Source organism: Aplysia californica, unplaced genomic scaffold (genome assembly GCF_000002075.1).
Source record: "Aplysia californica isolate F4 #8 unplaced genomic scaffold, AplCal3.0 scaffold01166, whole genome shotgun sequence".
Lineage (NCBI taxonomy): Eukaryota > Metazoa > Mollusca > Gastropoda > Aplysiida > Aplysiidae > Aplysia > Aplysia californica.
Genome location: NW_004798436.1, coordinates 5273 through 22803, shown reverse-complemented (window position 1 = coordinate 22803; position 17531 = coordinate 5273). Strand labels below are relative to the sequence as shown.

At 41.2% G+C, this 17531-nt stretch overlaps 1 protein-coding gene across 1 annotated transcript; it reads right to left on the bottom strand.

Moving 5' to 3' along the window:
* Positions 1–2042: 2042 nt before the first annotated feature.
* Positions 2043–17459, bottom strand: LOC101857616 (SPRY domain-containing protein 3). The gene is made up of 11 exons (XM_005112025.3): positions 17236–17459; positions 13645–13921; positions 12056–12171; positions 10558–10645; positions 8457–8607; positions 6896–7081; positions 6378–6527; positions 5992–6049; positions 4368–4430; positions 3570–3826; positions 2043–2462 (listed from the first exon to the last, which is right to left on the bottom strand). Exons 2-11 carry the CDS (start codon positions 13890–13892, stop codon positions 2328–2330), a joined length of 1452 nt encoding a protein of 483 aa, XP_005112082.1. The 5' UTR covers positions 13893–13921; positions 17236–17459; the 3' UTR covers positions 2043–2327.
* Between the last annotated feature and the right edge of the window lie 72 nt (positions 17460–17531).

Here is a 17531-nt window from a genome sequence, read left to right as displayed (position 1 = left end):
TAGGACTTCTCGTCAGTATCCTCCCCCAAAAAATGGGAGTTTGGGAGAGAAAAAATTCCGAGTCTCCCGAACACCAGTAGAATAAGATAACATTACAAACCGAAAGTAGCAAATTAGTGTGCTGGCAATGGTAAATACACACAAATAAAAATAAATGTATTTTCACATCATTTACGATAAGTCACGTTAAATATACGAAATAAAATTAAATAGAGTACGATATCAATGTCATCATTTACAATAAGTTGCCAAAGACTGCCGGAAACAGAATTCAAGCGAAAAAAATTCGGATTTTATGCAAAAAAATGACCAGGGTTCTTGAAAGGGGAATACAAAATAAATAAATGTGAGAGTTCAAATTTCACAGAAGTACTTGGCAGGTCTGTTACATCATTAGGGGGTGGAGGAAGAACCATAGACAGCATAGCCTAGCACCAAACACCCTGCACCTGCACCTGCACTACTCAAGCCACACTTTCTGGTTCAGGTACCTGTTTTACTTTAGTTTAGTTTGAGTAAGACAGTAAGAGTTTTACGGCACTTGCAACACAATTAGATCACATGAGCAAAAGTCGACGGAGGTTAGAGATGTTACTAAAGAGTAACATGAGCAAAGAAAAGAAGGGAGGAGAGATAATGACGACAGACAGATGTTTGACAGGAAGGAAAGAAAGAGCAAAACCACACCAGAGCACCCACCAACCCCCCACAGGTACCAGTCTTAGTCCTCCCAAAACGCACAGGGTTTAATTAGTAGTAGTAGGCAACCATTATGAATTCATATTTCGTCAGTGACAAATTTATGGCAGACAAGAAATTACAATGTACATGAGATAAAGAGGCAATACACTAGCGCACAATTTAGACAATTTCAGAGGCGGGCTGCTTCGACATGGCCAATCCGTCTCCCGGTAGAAAGACAGAGGCACTCGATGAAATAAATGTCCCCTCCCAGAGAAACAAAACTATTTGTGTGCGACAGCTGAGGTTGAATCTTAACAGTCAAGTTGACTTGAAAGTTGACCACTTTAAAGGATGAGACTCCCTCACCCCCCCCCCATGGCCCTCCTTGACAGCTCTCCTTAGTTCTATCTACAGATTTATTTCCTATCATTGATCCATACAAAAAAAAAAAAAATCCCTGTGTGGTCTGACCTCTAGCTAGGTCAAGGTCTTTGCTAAATCTGTACGTACATAGTACAGTATGTGCGTCACTTTCCGAAAACAACACAAGCCCATACATAATAATATGTTCCTTACAAATCGACCAACCCCTACGATATAAGCTTCTGTATACAATTCTCCTACCACAAAGTGAAATAAACGAGTAAAGAAGACGGTATCACAATCAATGAACAGCGGGTGGGTTCCGTAAGGCGGGGGCCTTCGTAAAGGTCTAGTTGAGGTCTCCGTTCACAGTAGTGGTGGGGCAAAATCCTGATAATCTATCCGGATAACTGGATAATTCTCAATGAAACATAATCCGAATTCAGACTCTTAAACTCTCTTCCCTAATCCGTTTGCCGAAGTGGGTGCACCCATTTGTTGAAGTGGTTCTAACCCGTTTGCCGAAGTGGGTGCACCCATTTGTTGGGGTGGTTCTAATCCGTTGGTCGAAGTGGTTCATAACATATTATTTGTGGAAGAGGGGCATTAACATGTTATATGAATTTTGTTGTTGTAGTTGTTGTTGTTGTTGTTATTGATCCAACAACAGCTGGGCTCTCGCCCTTCTGTCCAATGCCATGTAGTGATAAGTGCAGGTTTACTGCAGTTGCTGTAATGTTCCGTAGAGTGTGAATATGAGTTTTGTTAAAGCGACTCATTGCCCAGCTCTAACCGAGAGCTTACTCGACCAACTACGGACATCCGGGGTGTCCCCTCTCTGTGGGCCCAACGTGAGAGTAACCAAAATGTCAGAAAAAAAATGAAAATGGTAAAGCTTTTACGCCCCTATCAACACTATAAGGTTATTCAAAAGGCAGAACCTTCGAGTTTAACGTCCATCTCCGTAAGGATTGAGCCAAACAGGAAATTCGTGTTAAGTGCCTTTCCCAGGGACACAATGTCGGACTGAGCTGAGGCTCGAACCCCCGAACCCACAAAATACATCAGATGCGAAAGACAATTTCGACTTATTTTTAGAAACAAGACCTCAACTAGACCTCCATCCGGCCCTCCCCACTCGGCCCACAAATATTTCACAAACTTCTCTCGATGTATGCGTCCTGAATTCTCGACCCGCCGTACGGCAGAAATCCAAGAACCCGCAGGGCTTCAGTTTGAAGGAACCTGCGGCTCAACAAATAAGCTGTGTAAATCTGGAATCATCCGGTGAGAGGTCGGAGGTCCACCCTGACCTTCTCGTTGCAGCTGAGCATCCCAACCGTCGGGTAGAAGCCACCTTTGGGCACCCGCACCTCCCGATGACCCACCAGCTTGCCGTTGCGTGTGAAGAACACCTGAGGAGGAAAAGAGAGAAAAAAATCTGGGAATAATAAAGTGAAACGTGCTGACAAAATGAGTTACTTCTCGGATTCGAACACCATGAAAATAAATACATCACGCTAACAGGTGAAGTTTTTATAATTAATACAATCCGTACATCGTGTTTTACTATCGTATCCATAATAATATGACGTGATGAACTCTGTGCCACCACTTTCCAAAGAGGAAATCTACTTGTTGCTCCGATCCGTACGCTTCGCATAGCAGTCTGTCAAAATGACTTTTTGAGAAATACTGAAAGTTCCAAAGAGATCTTCGTACTAGAAGTATTATAAAATGTGAAGAATACAACCCCGGGGGTACAAAATGACCCCAGGGTGTACGGATAGGATAAAGACACAAGTGTAAACTATATTGAGTATTTTCCTTCTATTTTCTAAGCTGCACACACATCTGCGGTGTAGCAGTGAAGCACTTCCTCTTTTTTAGTGTTTTTTTGTAAGTTTTAGTAAGAGTTAGTAAGAGTTCTACAGCACTTGCGACACAATAAGGTCATATAAGTGCCGAAGATTAGAGGTGTTACAAGACAGTAACATACACGAAAAAGAAAGAGGGGAGATAAGGACGATAGATGTTGGATAGGAAAGCAGGGGCAAACTACACCAGAGCGTCCGCCAACCACCCACACTTCCTCATCACACACAAGAAACCCCAGGTCAATACCTGTGACGTGGGGGGGGGGGATTTTAATCGAGTATCTTGATCTTTTTACTAAAAGGCTTCTCAGCCCAGGAGGGCCGCGCCGACAGACAGGGTCAAAAACTCGCCTCGTAAATGATCTAAATTAAACTGACTGGGCTGTTAATACACCTGTATTTTAAAAAACAACAGCAACCCAAAAACAGGACCTGAAGGTAGAACCCTCCAACAGCTCATCACAAACAAACAAAAAACAAATACAAAAGGAAAAAAAGAAAGGAATCCCCCCTGCAAAAAAAAAAAAAAAAAATTAATCTAAAAAAATATATAAAAAACATTACCCCAACCCCCCCCCCCTTAAATAAAACAAAAAAACAAAAAAACAAAAAACAACCAAAAAAAACCATAACGCAATGACTTACAGTGACCTTGGTGCCCTTGACCTTGGCCTGCCTCCTCCGGGGCGGCCGTATAAACGCGTCCAGCAGCTCCTCCTCGTCCGAGTCGGCCAGCCCCAGAAAGCCGTCCAGGTGAGCCTCCTCTCCCTCCTCCTCTTCCTCCTCCTCCTCCTCCTCTGCCCCTCCTCCCTTCACCACGTCCTCGTCCTCGTCGTTGCTCAGGGCTTCAGCGTCGCTGTCGTAGTCTGGGGGGAAGTAGATGCCGCAGCCCATCACGTCACCTGATGAAGGGGAGACAATCGTGGGATATATATAGTCAACGGGAGTTTGCTTGTTTGCTTCGGAAAAAGATTTTTTTTTAAAGTAAGAGTTTTACAGCATTTGCAACACAATAAGGTCACCTGACCGAGGGGAGACAACCCCAGGATATATAGTTAGTTTCCGGGAGTTTTTTTTTAGTGAGAGTTTTACAGTACAGAATTTGCAACACAACAAACTCTTATATAAGTGCCGAAGATTAGAGCTGTTACAAGAGAGTAACAAATATAAAAGGAGTAGAAAAGATAAGAACGATAAATGTTTGATAGGAAAGAAGGAGCAAACCACACCAGAGCACCCGCCAACCACCCACAAAAACGAGACGGACGGACAGACAGACAGACAGAAACAACAGGGAGAAAGAAAAGATGTAGGACCTACCAATAGCACCCTCCAACCATCCACATGAGAAAAAGAGAAAAAGCATTGAAACGATACCAGCCACTAGGTTCGAGTAACTAAAGCACTCACACTGACACACTTTGGCACAGGTAACTGACTCACCTACAGAACACTTGGGGCCAAATCGAACACCTAGGCCGGACCCATGAAACAACTTTCCATCATCTGAAACAGGTGCATCTTTCATCATTTTACAAAGAAAAAATCTTTTTTTTAAAAACCCAACAATTTTTACAAAGAAAAATTCTTTTTTAAAAAAACTTTTAAAAATCCAACAGTTTCAATAAAAACTATAGATTATTCTCACAAGCCAAATGCATAAAAGGTAATCGTGTCTAGCGCGCTCATATGACCCTATGCAGTTGCGATCGCCGTAAAACTCTTACTAAACTAAACTAAAAACGTGTTTTGAAATTCAAACATGTCAAGTTAACTACAAAATCTGGGGCACCAGCCCAAAAGATCATAAAAGCATTTTAGATTTTATGGACAGTTTTCTTTCTTCCTGAACTATTTTCATAACAAAAGTAATCGAGTATGCTTTCACAAACACCTATCTTTCTGGGTTTAGTTTTATAAGAGTTTTACGGCATTTGCAACACAATAAGGTCATAGAAACGCCGAAAATAAGAGTAGAGATGTTACAAGAGAGTATCAAACACAAAAAAAGAAGAAGGGGAGATAAGGACGACAGATGTTTGATAGGAAAGAAAGAGCAAATCACACCAGAGCACCCACCAACCACCCACATATCAAGTTAACTACAAAACCTGGGGCACCGGCCCAAAAAATCATAAAAGCATTTAAGAATTTATGGACTCATTTCCTAGCTTCCTAAACTATTTCTATAACAAAAGTAAACCAGTATGCTTTCCCAAACACCTATATTTTTTTAGTCTTTGTTTTAGTAAGAGTTTTACAGCACTCCCAACACAATAAGGTCATATAAGTGCTGCCGAACATTAGAGGTGTTACAAGAGAGTAACCAACAACAAAAAAAAGAAGGGGAGATAAGGACGCTAGATGTTTGATAGGAAAGAAGGAGCAAACCACACCAGAGCACCCGCCAACCACCCACACCTATATCTAAAAGTAAGAACAGCAACTAGTTCATAGAACGACACTAAAAGACCAATAAGCATCAAATAGCTATCTATTTGTGTCTGCTTGTTTGATTGTTTGTGTGTGTGTGTGTGTGTGCGTGTGTGTGTGTCTGTGTGTGCATGTGTGATTGTCTGTGTGTGTGCGAGCGTATGTCTGTGTTTGTGTGTGTGTGTGTGTGTGTGTGTGTGAGTGTGTCTCTGTGTGTCTGTCCGTGTGTCTGCACGCGTGTGTGTGCCTGTACACTGTTTTTAAGCATTAGCCTCTTTATTCACAGCCATAAAGAAAAAGTAATCAATGAATGATTTTAAAAAAGAAAGAACGTAAATAAAATAAGCAATGAAAAGGAAAAAAAAGGGAAAGAAAAAAGAAGAAAAGAACCTCCCAGCACTTTAGTTTTAGTAAGAGTTTTACGGCACTTGCGACACAATAAGGTCATATAAGCACTGAAGATTAGAGAAGAGGTGTTACAAGAGAGTAACAAACACCAAAAAAGGAGGAGAGAAAAGGACGATAGATGTTGGATAGATAGGAAAGAAGGAGCAAACCACACCAGAGCACCCAATAACCACCCAAAAAGAAAAGAAAAAAAAAGACAGAAGCCTCCCAGCACTAGGCCACTGACCTGCGTGATAGGCTATAGAGCCGTCGTTCCAGCCCGGGTGACGTCTCATTGGGTAGTTCTGGGGGGAAACACATCCATGGGAAAGCCAGATTAGACCAAAGGAATCTACGTATGCTAGCGCCAGCGCAAAATACAGTCAAAATTTTCCAACATAACAATAACAACAATAATAACAAAAACAACCCAACAATAACAACAACAATGCAACAGTAACATCAACACAACAATAACAATAACAATACAATGATAACACAAAAACAACATAGGGTCTAACAATAAACAACACTATAATAACAACAACAACAAAGACAACAACAACAACACAAGAGTAAACACAACAATAACAACAACAACAACAACGAGCAAAGTAACAACAAGCAACATGCCTGTTTGGCCAGCCCAATAGCCACATAGCAGCCCTCGCCAGGATCCACAATCTCAAACTCAAAGTAATGGTTCGTTGTGTCCAGCGGTAGCTTGGCCTGTGCCAGCCCCACGTCGTGGATGGTACGCCCCCGGCCCGCATACTCCAACGTCTGAAAAATACAAACAAAAAAATGTATATATAATGTAATTCTAGTTTTAGTAAGAGTTTTACGGTGATTTCCAAAGCTTGAGAGTCCTTGGAAACTGAAAATCTACATTTGTCGTGCCTTTAATCAATGTTTTTCAGTAAAATCCACACAGAAATATGTTTTTAAACGGACGTAAAAAGCGTTGAGCCAAAAAATGAAAATGAGAAAATAATTGTCAAACTGGAGGAAAAATGTCGATATCTTCGATTTCATTATTTTGACGAGCGCCTGATTTCACCACGCCACCTCACATATATCTACGCATTCTCGATTTTAAAAAATTATTATTTTTTAAAAAATAATAATAAAAAAACCCCAAACCAACTGACCGATCCGTTGAGCCGGACGTCGTCCAGTCGCACCCAGTCCTCCTCCCCGCAGTCCACCATCATCTGAGTCACATCGTCCGGGTCCCAGGCCGCGTCCAGTCTCAAGGTCACCTCCTCGCCCTCCGACTGCATCCCGACTGCTGGGTACAGCTGGATCGGAAGAAGCGCGAGCTCGAAACTTTTGATCTGTAGGGAAACGGAACAAAGGCACATGTTTAGGCTCTCACAGTCTAGAGGTTACGGTGTTCGCCTCTCATTCAATAGGTCCCGTGTTTGAAACCTGATAGTAACGGAAAATTTTCTTCTCTACAATGCTCTCCTTTCTCCTCCTTTCCTACTCTGTAACCATATATATTCTACTGTCAGTTTTCGTCTTCACTTTCTTACCCCCTACCCCCCCCCCCATCCCCTTTACCCCCTCCTCTGGGCTCCTGACTCTTTCCGCAACCTTTCTACTGCTTCTCCTTGGCTTCTTCGTACTGCTGTCTTTCAGCCACACCCCTGATCTTATGGTAGTGAGGTAAGATCATAACATCTAGCCTTTTCGGATAAGGGTGAAAAATCTCAGAGGTCTCGTGAACAACTTGCACTTTAAAAAAAACCCAAAAAAACAAAGGTATGTGTTCTCAATGATTGGTAATTTTTTAAAATTGGAAACTGTTCAAATCAACTGCTTAGTATACAATTCTGCGATACGCCATTTTGAACAGTCATGTACGATGGAGTCTTACACTGAGCACCCAAATTGTTCGAAAGCCCAAAATGCAAAATTTCTCAGGAGAGAGAGAAAAAAAAATGGTTTCATTCTTTTAACAATTGTTCTTATTTTGTGTATCTTTTCTAGCCCTTTTTCAACATGAAGATTTTGGATTTTGACCTAATATTTCTTGAGCGCATGCAACGATGCCACAATTTAAAAAACTGCAGTGAAAAAAACTTTTCTAAATTTCTTTGCTGTCTCTTTACTGCCCGGCCCACCCTCTGCCGCCCGTCCGTCTCCTGTGGTATATTCCACAAACACTTAAGTCACTGTTTAACTCTTTACTTATTTCTTTAGCAAAGTAGAACTATTACACATCACAAGAAAGGATATCTTTAAAGTCGAATTTTTTTTTAAAACCCCAAAAAACTGCCTAAATATTTTCGCATCAAAACATGGATATCACTTCAGTAATTCTGGACAAGGATATCTATAGAGCCATATGGTCACGCCAATGATACGGCTCAGCACTGGGAATGAGTTAACCCTATCCATACGTCGTGTTTTACTATCGTATCCATACGACGCGACGAGGGAAACTCTGTGCCACCACTTTCCAAAGAGAAAATTTACTCATTAATCCGATCCGCACGCTTTGCATAGGAGTCTGTCAAAATGATTTTTGGAGAAATACTAAAAGTTTCGAAGAGATCTTCGTACTAGAAGTATTCTAAAATTTGGAGAATACAACCGCGCGGGGGGGGGTACAAAATGACCACAGGGCGTACGGATAGGGTTAAAACTACTCTGGGTGAGGAGACGTCAACGAGACACATGCGTGTGTGTGAGCGAAGCACTCACCTCTTGTCCGTTCTTGGAGAAGAAAACGCGGCACGTGTGTCGGTCCCCGGCCCCGTGCTCCGGCTGTGGCCTCACCCCGACCCCCATCCGGTCCCCCGGGCCACACGGAGGTCCATTCCCGCTGTGGCACAAGCCCAGATTTACACACAGGCTGAAACAAAAAAACAAAAAAACCAGAACAAAACTTAGTTTTAGTTAAGAGGATATTCAGTTGATTTATGTTGTATGCATGTTCGTCCACACCTGTTACTTGTGTGTCCTCAAGTATCTATGTTGTTGGTGTATTCACAGGTGCCTGTTATTAGTTTTAGTAGAGGTTTTACGGTGCTCGCAACTGCATAAGGTCATATGAGCGCCAGAAGATTAGATCAGGTGTTACAAGAGAGTAACAAACATTAAAAAAAGGAGGGGAGAAAAGGACGATAGATTTTTTTAAGGAAAGAAGAAGCAAACCACACCAGAGCACCCGCCAACCACCCACACAGGTACCTGTGTCAAGCGTGACTTTGTATTGTTATTGAAATAAAAGACATAATAAATTCGAAACAAAGACTGTGAAAGTTATTTATTAGTAAGAGATTTACGGCACTTGCAACACAATATGGTCTTATAAGTGCCTAAGACTAGATGTGTTACAAGAGAGTAACAAACAAAAAAAAAGAAGGAGGAGGAGAGACAAGGACGATAGATGTTTGATATGAAAGAAGAAGCAAACCACACCAGAGCACCCGCCAACCACCCACTAAAAAAACAAAAAAAACAAAAAACAAAAGCAATCACCTGAAATTTCACCAATCTTGAAAAGATTAAGAAATATCACTCCTCGACTAGATGGCAGATGATCCAGGGTCGAATCCATGGTGTGGTTTTCCCATGTGTTCACATATATTATAAACATTAATAAAAACTACACAAGACAAACCAGCACATACATACACAAACATACACACGCACACATACACGCACACACACACACCAACACTCACTCACACACACATACATACAGACCTACACATGCACACACACACACACGCACACACACATACAGACCCACACATGCACTAAACCCCTAATCCACAATAACAAGCAGAAGTGAAGTGTCTCCCTAAAGGCATTGTTCTCAATGAAATCATCATCATCATCATCATCTATGCCTTTCACCCCTGGCAGGGTATAGGCCACATACAAGCTCCTTCCATTTATCTCTGTCCTGGGCCATCCTTTCATCCCTGGCAGGGTATAGGCCACATACAAGCTCCTTCCATTTATCTCTATCCTGGGCCATCCTTTCACCCCTGGCAGGGTATAGGCCACATACAAGCTCCTTCCATTTATCTCTGTCCTGGGCCATCCTTTCACCCCTGGCAGGGTATAGGCCACATACAAGCTCCTTCCATTTATCTCTGTCCTGGGCCATCCTTTCATCCCTGGCAGGGTATAGGCCACATACAAGCTCCTTCCATTTATCTCTATCCTGGGCCATCCTTTCACCCCTGGCAGGGTATAGGCCACATACAAGCTCCTTCCATTTATCTCTATCCTGGGCCATCCTTACTAGCTGGTTCCAAGTGAGCTTCATCTCTCTCATGTCCCTTTCCACACATCTCCTCCATGTCTCCCGTTCTCAATGAAATGAGAAGTCTTATTTGACATAGCTTTTTTAAAAAAAAGTTTTAGAAGAGGTTTTACAGCGCTCGCAACTGCATAAGGTCATATGAGCGCCAGAAGATTAGAGGTGCTACAAGAGAGTAACAAACATAAAAAAGAAGAAGAGGAGATAAGGACAATAGATGTTTGATAGGAAAGAAGAAGCAAACCACACCAGAGCACCCGCCAACCGCCCACTTTTGACATAGCTATACCAAGCAACAACATGCTTGTGATGAGTGTTCTTGGTTATGGTCAAAGGTGAGAGTAAAGGTTAGAGTGTTCTTGGTTAAGGTGAAAGGTGAGAGTAAAGGTCAGAGTGTTCTTGGCCAAGGTGAAAGGTGAGAGTAAAGAGTAAAGGTTACAGTGTTCTTGGCCAAGGTGAAAGGTGAGGGTAAAGGTTAGAGTGTTCTTCATTAAGGTGAAAGGTGAGAGTAAAGGTTATGCAACTTACGATCCATTCTCCGCAAGGTATCCCACAGAGTTGAGTTGCATGCCAGGTTGAGAACTAAGCGAGTATTTTTCGGGGACCAATCCTATACCTGAAAGCAGAAAAGTTTTACGTTTTCACACGAGTCAAATCTTCCCACAAGACACAAGGAAGTTATGGGCTGTGCCACGGTAACTGACAGGACATTTGGATAATACGTTCTTACGATGATAACACTAATTCAATATCACTTAATTTTAATTTATTTCAATTTTAAATGATCACAACATTTGAAAGACACATTAACTCTATCCGTACGCCCTGGGGTCATTTTGTACCCTCGGAGTTGTATTCTTCACATTTTAGAATACTTCTAGTACGAAGATCTCTTTGAAACTTTTAGTATTTCTCCAAAAATCATTTTGACAGACTGCTATGAAAAGCGTACGGATTGGATTAACGAATAAATATCCTCTTTGGAAAGTGGTGGCACAGAGTTCCCTACGTCGTATGGATATGATAGTAAAACACGACGTACATATAGGGTTAAGAATCATAATAATTGCGGTAATTTGAAAAAAAAAATTACTTTACAGAAATTCTGTCACTTGTTTAGTTTTGGTAAAGTGACGGGACAGAAAAAATACCTCGTTTGTCACATCAGTTACCGATTGGGGGGGGGGGGGGGGGGGGGGCGGGGGTGATGATGGGGTGCGGGTGACAAAATCTTGGAACGACTGGTTTGTTGTCTTAAAGACATATAGCAACATCACCTCAGAACACAAAACAACAAAGTTACAGGCTTGCCAAACTTTTTCCAAAGCCAACCAGACACACTCCAATGTTGTAACATCAGTTTACCTAACAAGGAACAAAATTACAACCAGCGGGACTGGTTTTGGTGTAGTAGGCTAAAGTGTCCTCTCAAATTCCCGAAGCTAGGATAGTCTAAGGAAATTTAAGGACAATTGACGAGGCTGAAGATACGGTACCAATGTTAGTAGGTGTGATTCGACACCTGTGAAATCAACACTGCCGTACACTGACAAAACGCCTTTTTCTCATTCACAGAAATTTCGAGAAATCAACAATTTTCAGTTTTTTCTTATAGTAATTGGTGAGCATAGGGAATGACATTTTCCTCAGGGAGCGAGATCAACCGTTGATGTACTGCGAAAAATAGTTTAAATATTACAAGAAAACTGAAAATTGTAGATTTCTTGGAACTGATGTGAATTCAAAAAAGGTGTTTGGTCAGCGTACAGCAAAACACTCTTCAATTTTTAAATTATTTTTTAAAATGCTTTCGTCTTTTTAAAAAGTTTTAATAGTAGTTTTTACGGCGCTCGCAACTGCATAAGGTCATATGAGCGCTAAGGGGTGGATGTCAACAGGGAATCAGGCTTACCTGCACACCTTTCTAGCTTCGACAGCACACACCCACACACATACACAAACACTCACTGATCTGCCCTAAATCTCACACACACACAGACAGACACACACACACAAAAGCACTCACTGATCTGTCCTAAATCTCCCACGTCCAGAATCTCCACCTCGAAGTAGTTGTTGTAGTGGTCGATGGTGCGGGTGGCCACATACAGGCCCGGGGGGTCGCCGGCACTGCCGCTGTAGCTGGGGACACAGACACCGGGGGACAAAATAGAACAAAACTTTTTTTCTTTTGCGAGCGTCCGATACTTGCGACAAAATTTTCGTTTCATTTAGAGCTAGTTATTAGTTGTAAAGCGCATAGAGCATGCTCTTGATCATGGATATGCGCTATATAAATGCAACATTATTATTATTAGTTTTTGCTTGTTTTTCCGAACTATTCCCGAACTAAGTTTTTTAGTAATGTCTAAGCATTTGTTTCCACCATTAAGAAGTTGGAGGCAAGCTTTTGGGGTTCTAATGAGACAAAGTGCAACAGGTTTAGGGGACTGTAGAAAAAACTCCGGGAAACGGTGGGAAAAAACTCTGTGTTTAAAGAGTTAACGCCCCTATCAACACCAGTAGGTTATTTAAGAGGCGGAACCTCCGAATTCAACGTCCTTCTCCGAAAGGACCGAGCCAAATGGGAAATTCGTGTGAAGTGCCTTTCCCAAGGACACAACTTCGGACCGAGCTGAGGCTCAAACTTCTTTGTTTTTTTCAAGGAACATAGTTTTGCAAAGAGCTCACACAGCTTTTGACACTAGAATTGATAAGAAACAATCAAATGTATTGAGAGTCTAAATAGAATAACATTTTAAAATATTTAAAATTAGTCGTAATAATCCAAGATGGCAATCCAATACCAAGGAAAAAAGAGATTGTCTTAGAAAGGTGAATATTAAAGTCATATTAATGTTTTAAAAAATATATGGGGGGAAACAGGAAGTGGATGTTTGTACAGGTGATTCTATTGGACAGGTAGCCGTTAGAGCAAGTTCCACTGTAGTTTTGAACAAGATTTTACAAGAGCCCAAAAATATTTTCACACTATAATTGACAAGAAAAGAAACAACTAATAAGTCTAATTGCATTAATGGTCTAAATATTAGGACCCCCCAAAAAATACAATAAGGAGAAAATTCATACTTTAAATTAAAATCATCTTCTCTAATTCACTGACTTCAAAGGTCTTGTCAAAAAACATGAACCACTCCCCCCTTTCATGTTTCAGTGGAACCAAATGAGGGCAAGGTAATCTACAGGAGCACCTGCCACTACAAACCACATCTGTTGCACATCAATATATCGGAAAACAAATGAATAATACATTTGTACTGTTTTTACACATATTAGAATAGAACCATTGTACATATATATATATATATGTAAGCAGTGTAACTTCTCATGTGGTGAGATGACAGGGACTAAAGAACTAAAATCAGGGATGCCACTCAACTTTTTTTTAAATGGCAGAAAATCCACGTGCCACGATTTCCCTAACATAAATATGAATATCAATTTCAAACCCACTTTTTTTGGGTCCAACTATAGATTCTATCTCGATCTCAATAACAGAATAGCGGATCAGGATCAAAATACCGGAAATACCAAAAAAAAGCGTAGAAGAGGCATCCCTGTAAAATCAAAACAAAACAGAACTAAGTAACCTACCTGAGCACATCTTCCTCCATTTTGATACGCTCCATACACGGCTCTGCCCGCACGGGCGCGGGCAACACGGGGCCTGGCCTCGGGGGCATCATGGGACGGGGACCGGCGTAGCGGTAGACGCGGCCTCGCCCCCGGTTGTTCATGATCTGCTCGAGGCCGAAGCCTCCCTGCGGCAGGATTTGCTGGGCCGGGCGTCCTGCCCGTCTGTTGCGGAGCAAGACAGCACGGAACCTCTCAAGGTCATCCATTGTTCATTTTTGGGTACCGCTCTGGTCACCTGAGGAATTGTATAGGAGAGATACCAAATAAAAACTTAATTTAATCATAATAATTCCATTTATATGACATAACCCGTAATGGATCCACGCTACAGCAAGCTCTATTCACTTCACAACTATTACAACGGTGCTATAAACATACAGGCAAATTTCTTCGGACACACAATGCGGAAAGAAGCATTGGAGAATATTGTGACAACAGTTTGATGGAAAGAGAGGCAAAGGCAGACAGAGGGAAAAGATACTGGACAAGATGACAACATGGCTAGGAGCAGAAAGAACAACAGACACCATTGCTGCAGCGCAAGACAGAGTGAAGTGGAGGTCCATGATCGCCCACGCCAGTCGGCAAGGCACCGGGTGAGGATGATAAACATACACGGACAAACACAAGAAAATTTCTGACAGATTCGTAACTTTGACATGAGAAAATCTGTTAATGCGAAAAATAGAACATTTATTTAAAGAAATGGGAATTACAAAGAAAAAAGGCCATCTCTACCCCTTACCCCAAATCAAAAGACTTTAAGTAAACCTTGTCTCAACCATTATACCACAAAAAGGAGTAATTTCACATCTCAACTACAGTTCCACAGTTTGATCACATGCAGAAGCAATAACAAAAGCTTTTAACTTTAACTTTAACAAACAAAAATATATTTAAATGAAACAAAGAAGAATAAAACTTAAAATTGTCAAAATAACCTTTTCATAGGTTTTCATCATGAATTCAATGTCTTGACTGCAACTTTCTAAACAAAGACTAAGTCATGAACTAAGCAGAAAAAACATTTGGTTTGGGAATCAATATGCAGCAGCACTGCTACCCACAGAGCACATCACTAAAGCACTTGAAGTGGAAAAAAAGAGATTATACAAAAAATTATTCTTTTCTTAAGAATAAGCTACCATTAGATTTACTAACTAACAATTAGTGACTGATAAGATGTGCATTATCACAGATGTCGAGACAAGGGGACACTATTTAAGCTAAATCCTTTGAGGTCTTTGAAACCTACATCATAACTTTAAAACCAAAATAACAAAAAATTAAAATACCGTTTGCACCATAAAAGAATTGCATTGAGCTCATCCTTGGCTATACCATAATATGACTACCTAAATTATACCATCCCCAAACCCGACGTCCAATAAATAAATCAAAGGGCTTTGGCTAGCCTTGAGGGTCGAGTAGTTTGGGAATTATATTCTCCATATTCTTCAGGGAATATTATAGACTAATTATATTTTCGCTTATATTTCATTTACAAAATTCACAGTAAGCTTTCATGTTTCAAAAAGTAAATTTTACTTTAAAAAACAATGATAAAAGGTACCAAACATGTAAATTTTCAGTTTCCAAGGACTCTTAAAAGCTGAGAAAATCACCAAACTTTGGTGGGCATTTTATCACTAACTTTACAGGCTCTGAAACCAGGCAATCCCCACCTTCAAACGCAAAAATATCTTAACTTCTTTTCAAAGATAGAAGAGATGGGTACTTTTTTCATTGCAATGAAAGATAGTCAAATGAACATGCTTTAAGATGAAACAAATAGCCTACTTGTCATAATGCCCAAAAATAGACGAGAGCCTCTTATACCACAAGGTGACACGTGTTTCGGACCCGTATTTCTGGATAGACATCTCATCTCTGCGAGTTTTCTAGACAAACGTAAAGGCAGATAAGTTACTACCATGGTTGGTCACTAGACTAAGAGTAAGACTTAGAACTTGAAGAGTTTTGCTTCAGTCAGTGAACAACATTACAAATGAATCAAGATCTAATCTAGATCTTGATCAAGGCCTACTATTACTAGAGACGAAGTGACTATTCGGACTCGATATGAAAAAATGTTATTCGGACTCTGATTCTTGTCCAGCATGACATCACTTCCGACTTCCTGTGACTCATGACTCCGGCTTCCTGTCCTGCCTCACTCGTGACTCGCCTTAGGCTGGGTAGAGACCGGGATCACTTCGGGCAAAATGGCGTTAAATTGTGCAGGAGCCGAGTTTTTATTTTATGATGAATTTGAGGCCGGCCTGAAAAGTTATAGTATAGCGCTTCTAATAAACGTTTATTTGTCAAGAGGTCATCAGAAGCAATTAAAGATGGCTCGTTAGCATGTGTCCGGGTCGGATGGGCGGCCTGAACACGTGTGGCTGTGTGTGCGTGTCGGTAGGGGGGGGGGGGGGGCACTATCGGTCCGGGTGTTGAACGTCGCATACGTGTCAGTCCCCCCCCCCCCCCCCCCCGGCAACTGATCATTATTACAATAATAAGGCTAGTCTTGACGTAGATCTACGTATGAATTGTGCGCTGGTCTATGGAATCAAAAGTTGCCGTATGCTCAGCTCTACACAGCAACACAACTTTTTCTTGGTAAACAATCGAGATGACACAGGCTTGTGTATTTGAACGAATCAGTCTTTTTTTTTTTTTTACACAGCTCATAATATGCAGGTGCCAGGTGGTCTGCTTCTAATGTTCAATTTTACCTTTTTCTACAACAAAGAAAGTGGGAAACATGGGGGGTGGGTGTATCAATGAGGCGGCGGGCATTGGATCGGCAGAAAAGGTGTGGGGGAAACTAAAAAATGGCGGAAAATTGGAAACACTGAACGATAGATCTATAGAACGAATACACACTTCTTTTTTTCGGACCTGAGTCTGAATAACATTTTTCCATATTCGGACTCGAGTCCGAATAAGAATTTTTTTTATTCGGACTCGAGTCCGCATATGAAAAAATGTTATTCGGACTAATGACGGCCTACTAATCTAGATCTAGAGATCTATAACTATGAACTAGAAACTAGAATCTAGATATATCTAGACTCTAGATTTAGATCTCACCAAAGCCAAAGTGAAACTTCAGAATCAGAGTGACTCAGACTCAGTCGACTGAATCTCAAGTCAAGACGAAGAGGGAGGAGGTGATGATTGCAGTGGTGGAGACAGTAAATGGTTGTCAATCTTCTTGTTGGTGTTACGACTGGCAGCCCTAGCCCATTACACTGTCGACAGTGCAAGTGCTTGTAGCAGTTAGGCTACTGAGTAGACTGTACTGTAGAGTACTGACAGTGACAAGAAGTACTTGTACTAGAGATCTAGACTCAAGAATCTAGTGATAACGACGGCACAGAGTCAAAACATGACGAACAACTGCGATTGAATAGGCTCGACAGTCGAACAGAAGATTAGAAGGCCAAAGCTGTATTAACTAAACAGAAAAACCGTTCCAGTTCTGGTAGACGAGATGAGAAAGAAGGGCAAAAAAAAAAGGTGGGGAAGACAAGATTAACTTACCTGTTCGTTTCTTGAAACAGATAAAAATAGAAACACATTGAAGTCAGCTGCCAAGATACAGGCAGGCAGGCAAATAAATAGCAAATTTACTTCCGCTTGGTCAGAATCAGCAGAGTTACCCCTCTTTGATAAACAAAACTCTCTCCAGGGAAAGACGTTGGAAGAAAACTAGGACAAGGCCATTTTGTATGGTTGAATGAAAAAGTTTGGGAACTTGTTTAACACAAAGACTAGATTCTAGATCTATAATGATATGTGTTAACAAATGCATTTCTCGATAAACGGGAAAGAGATCG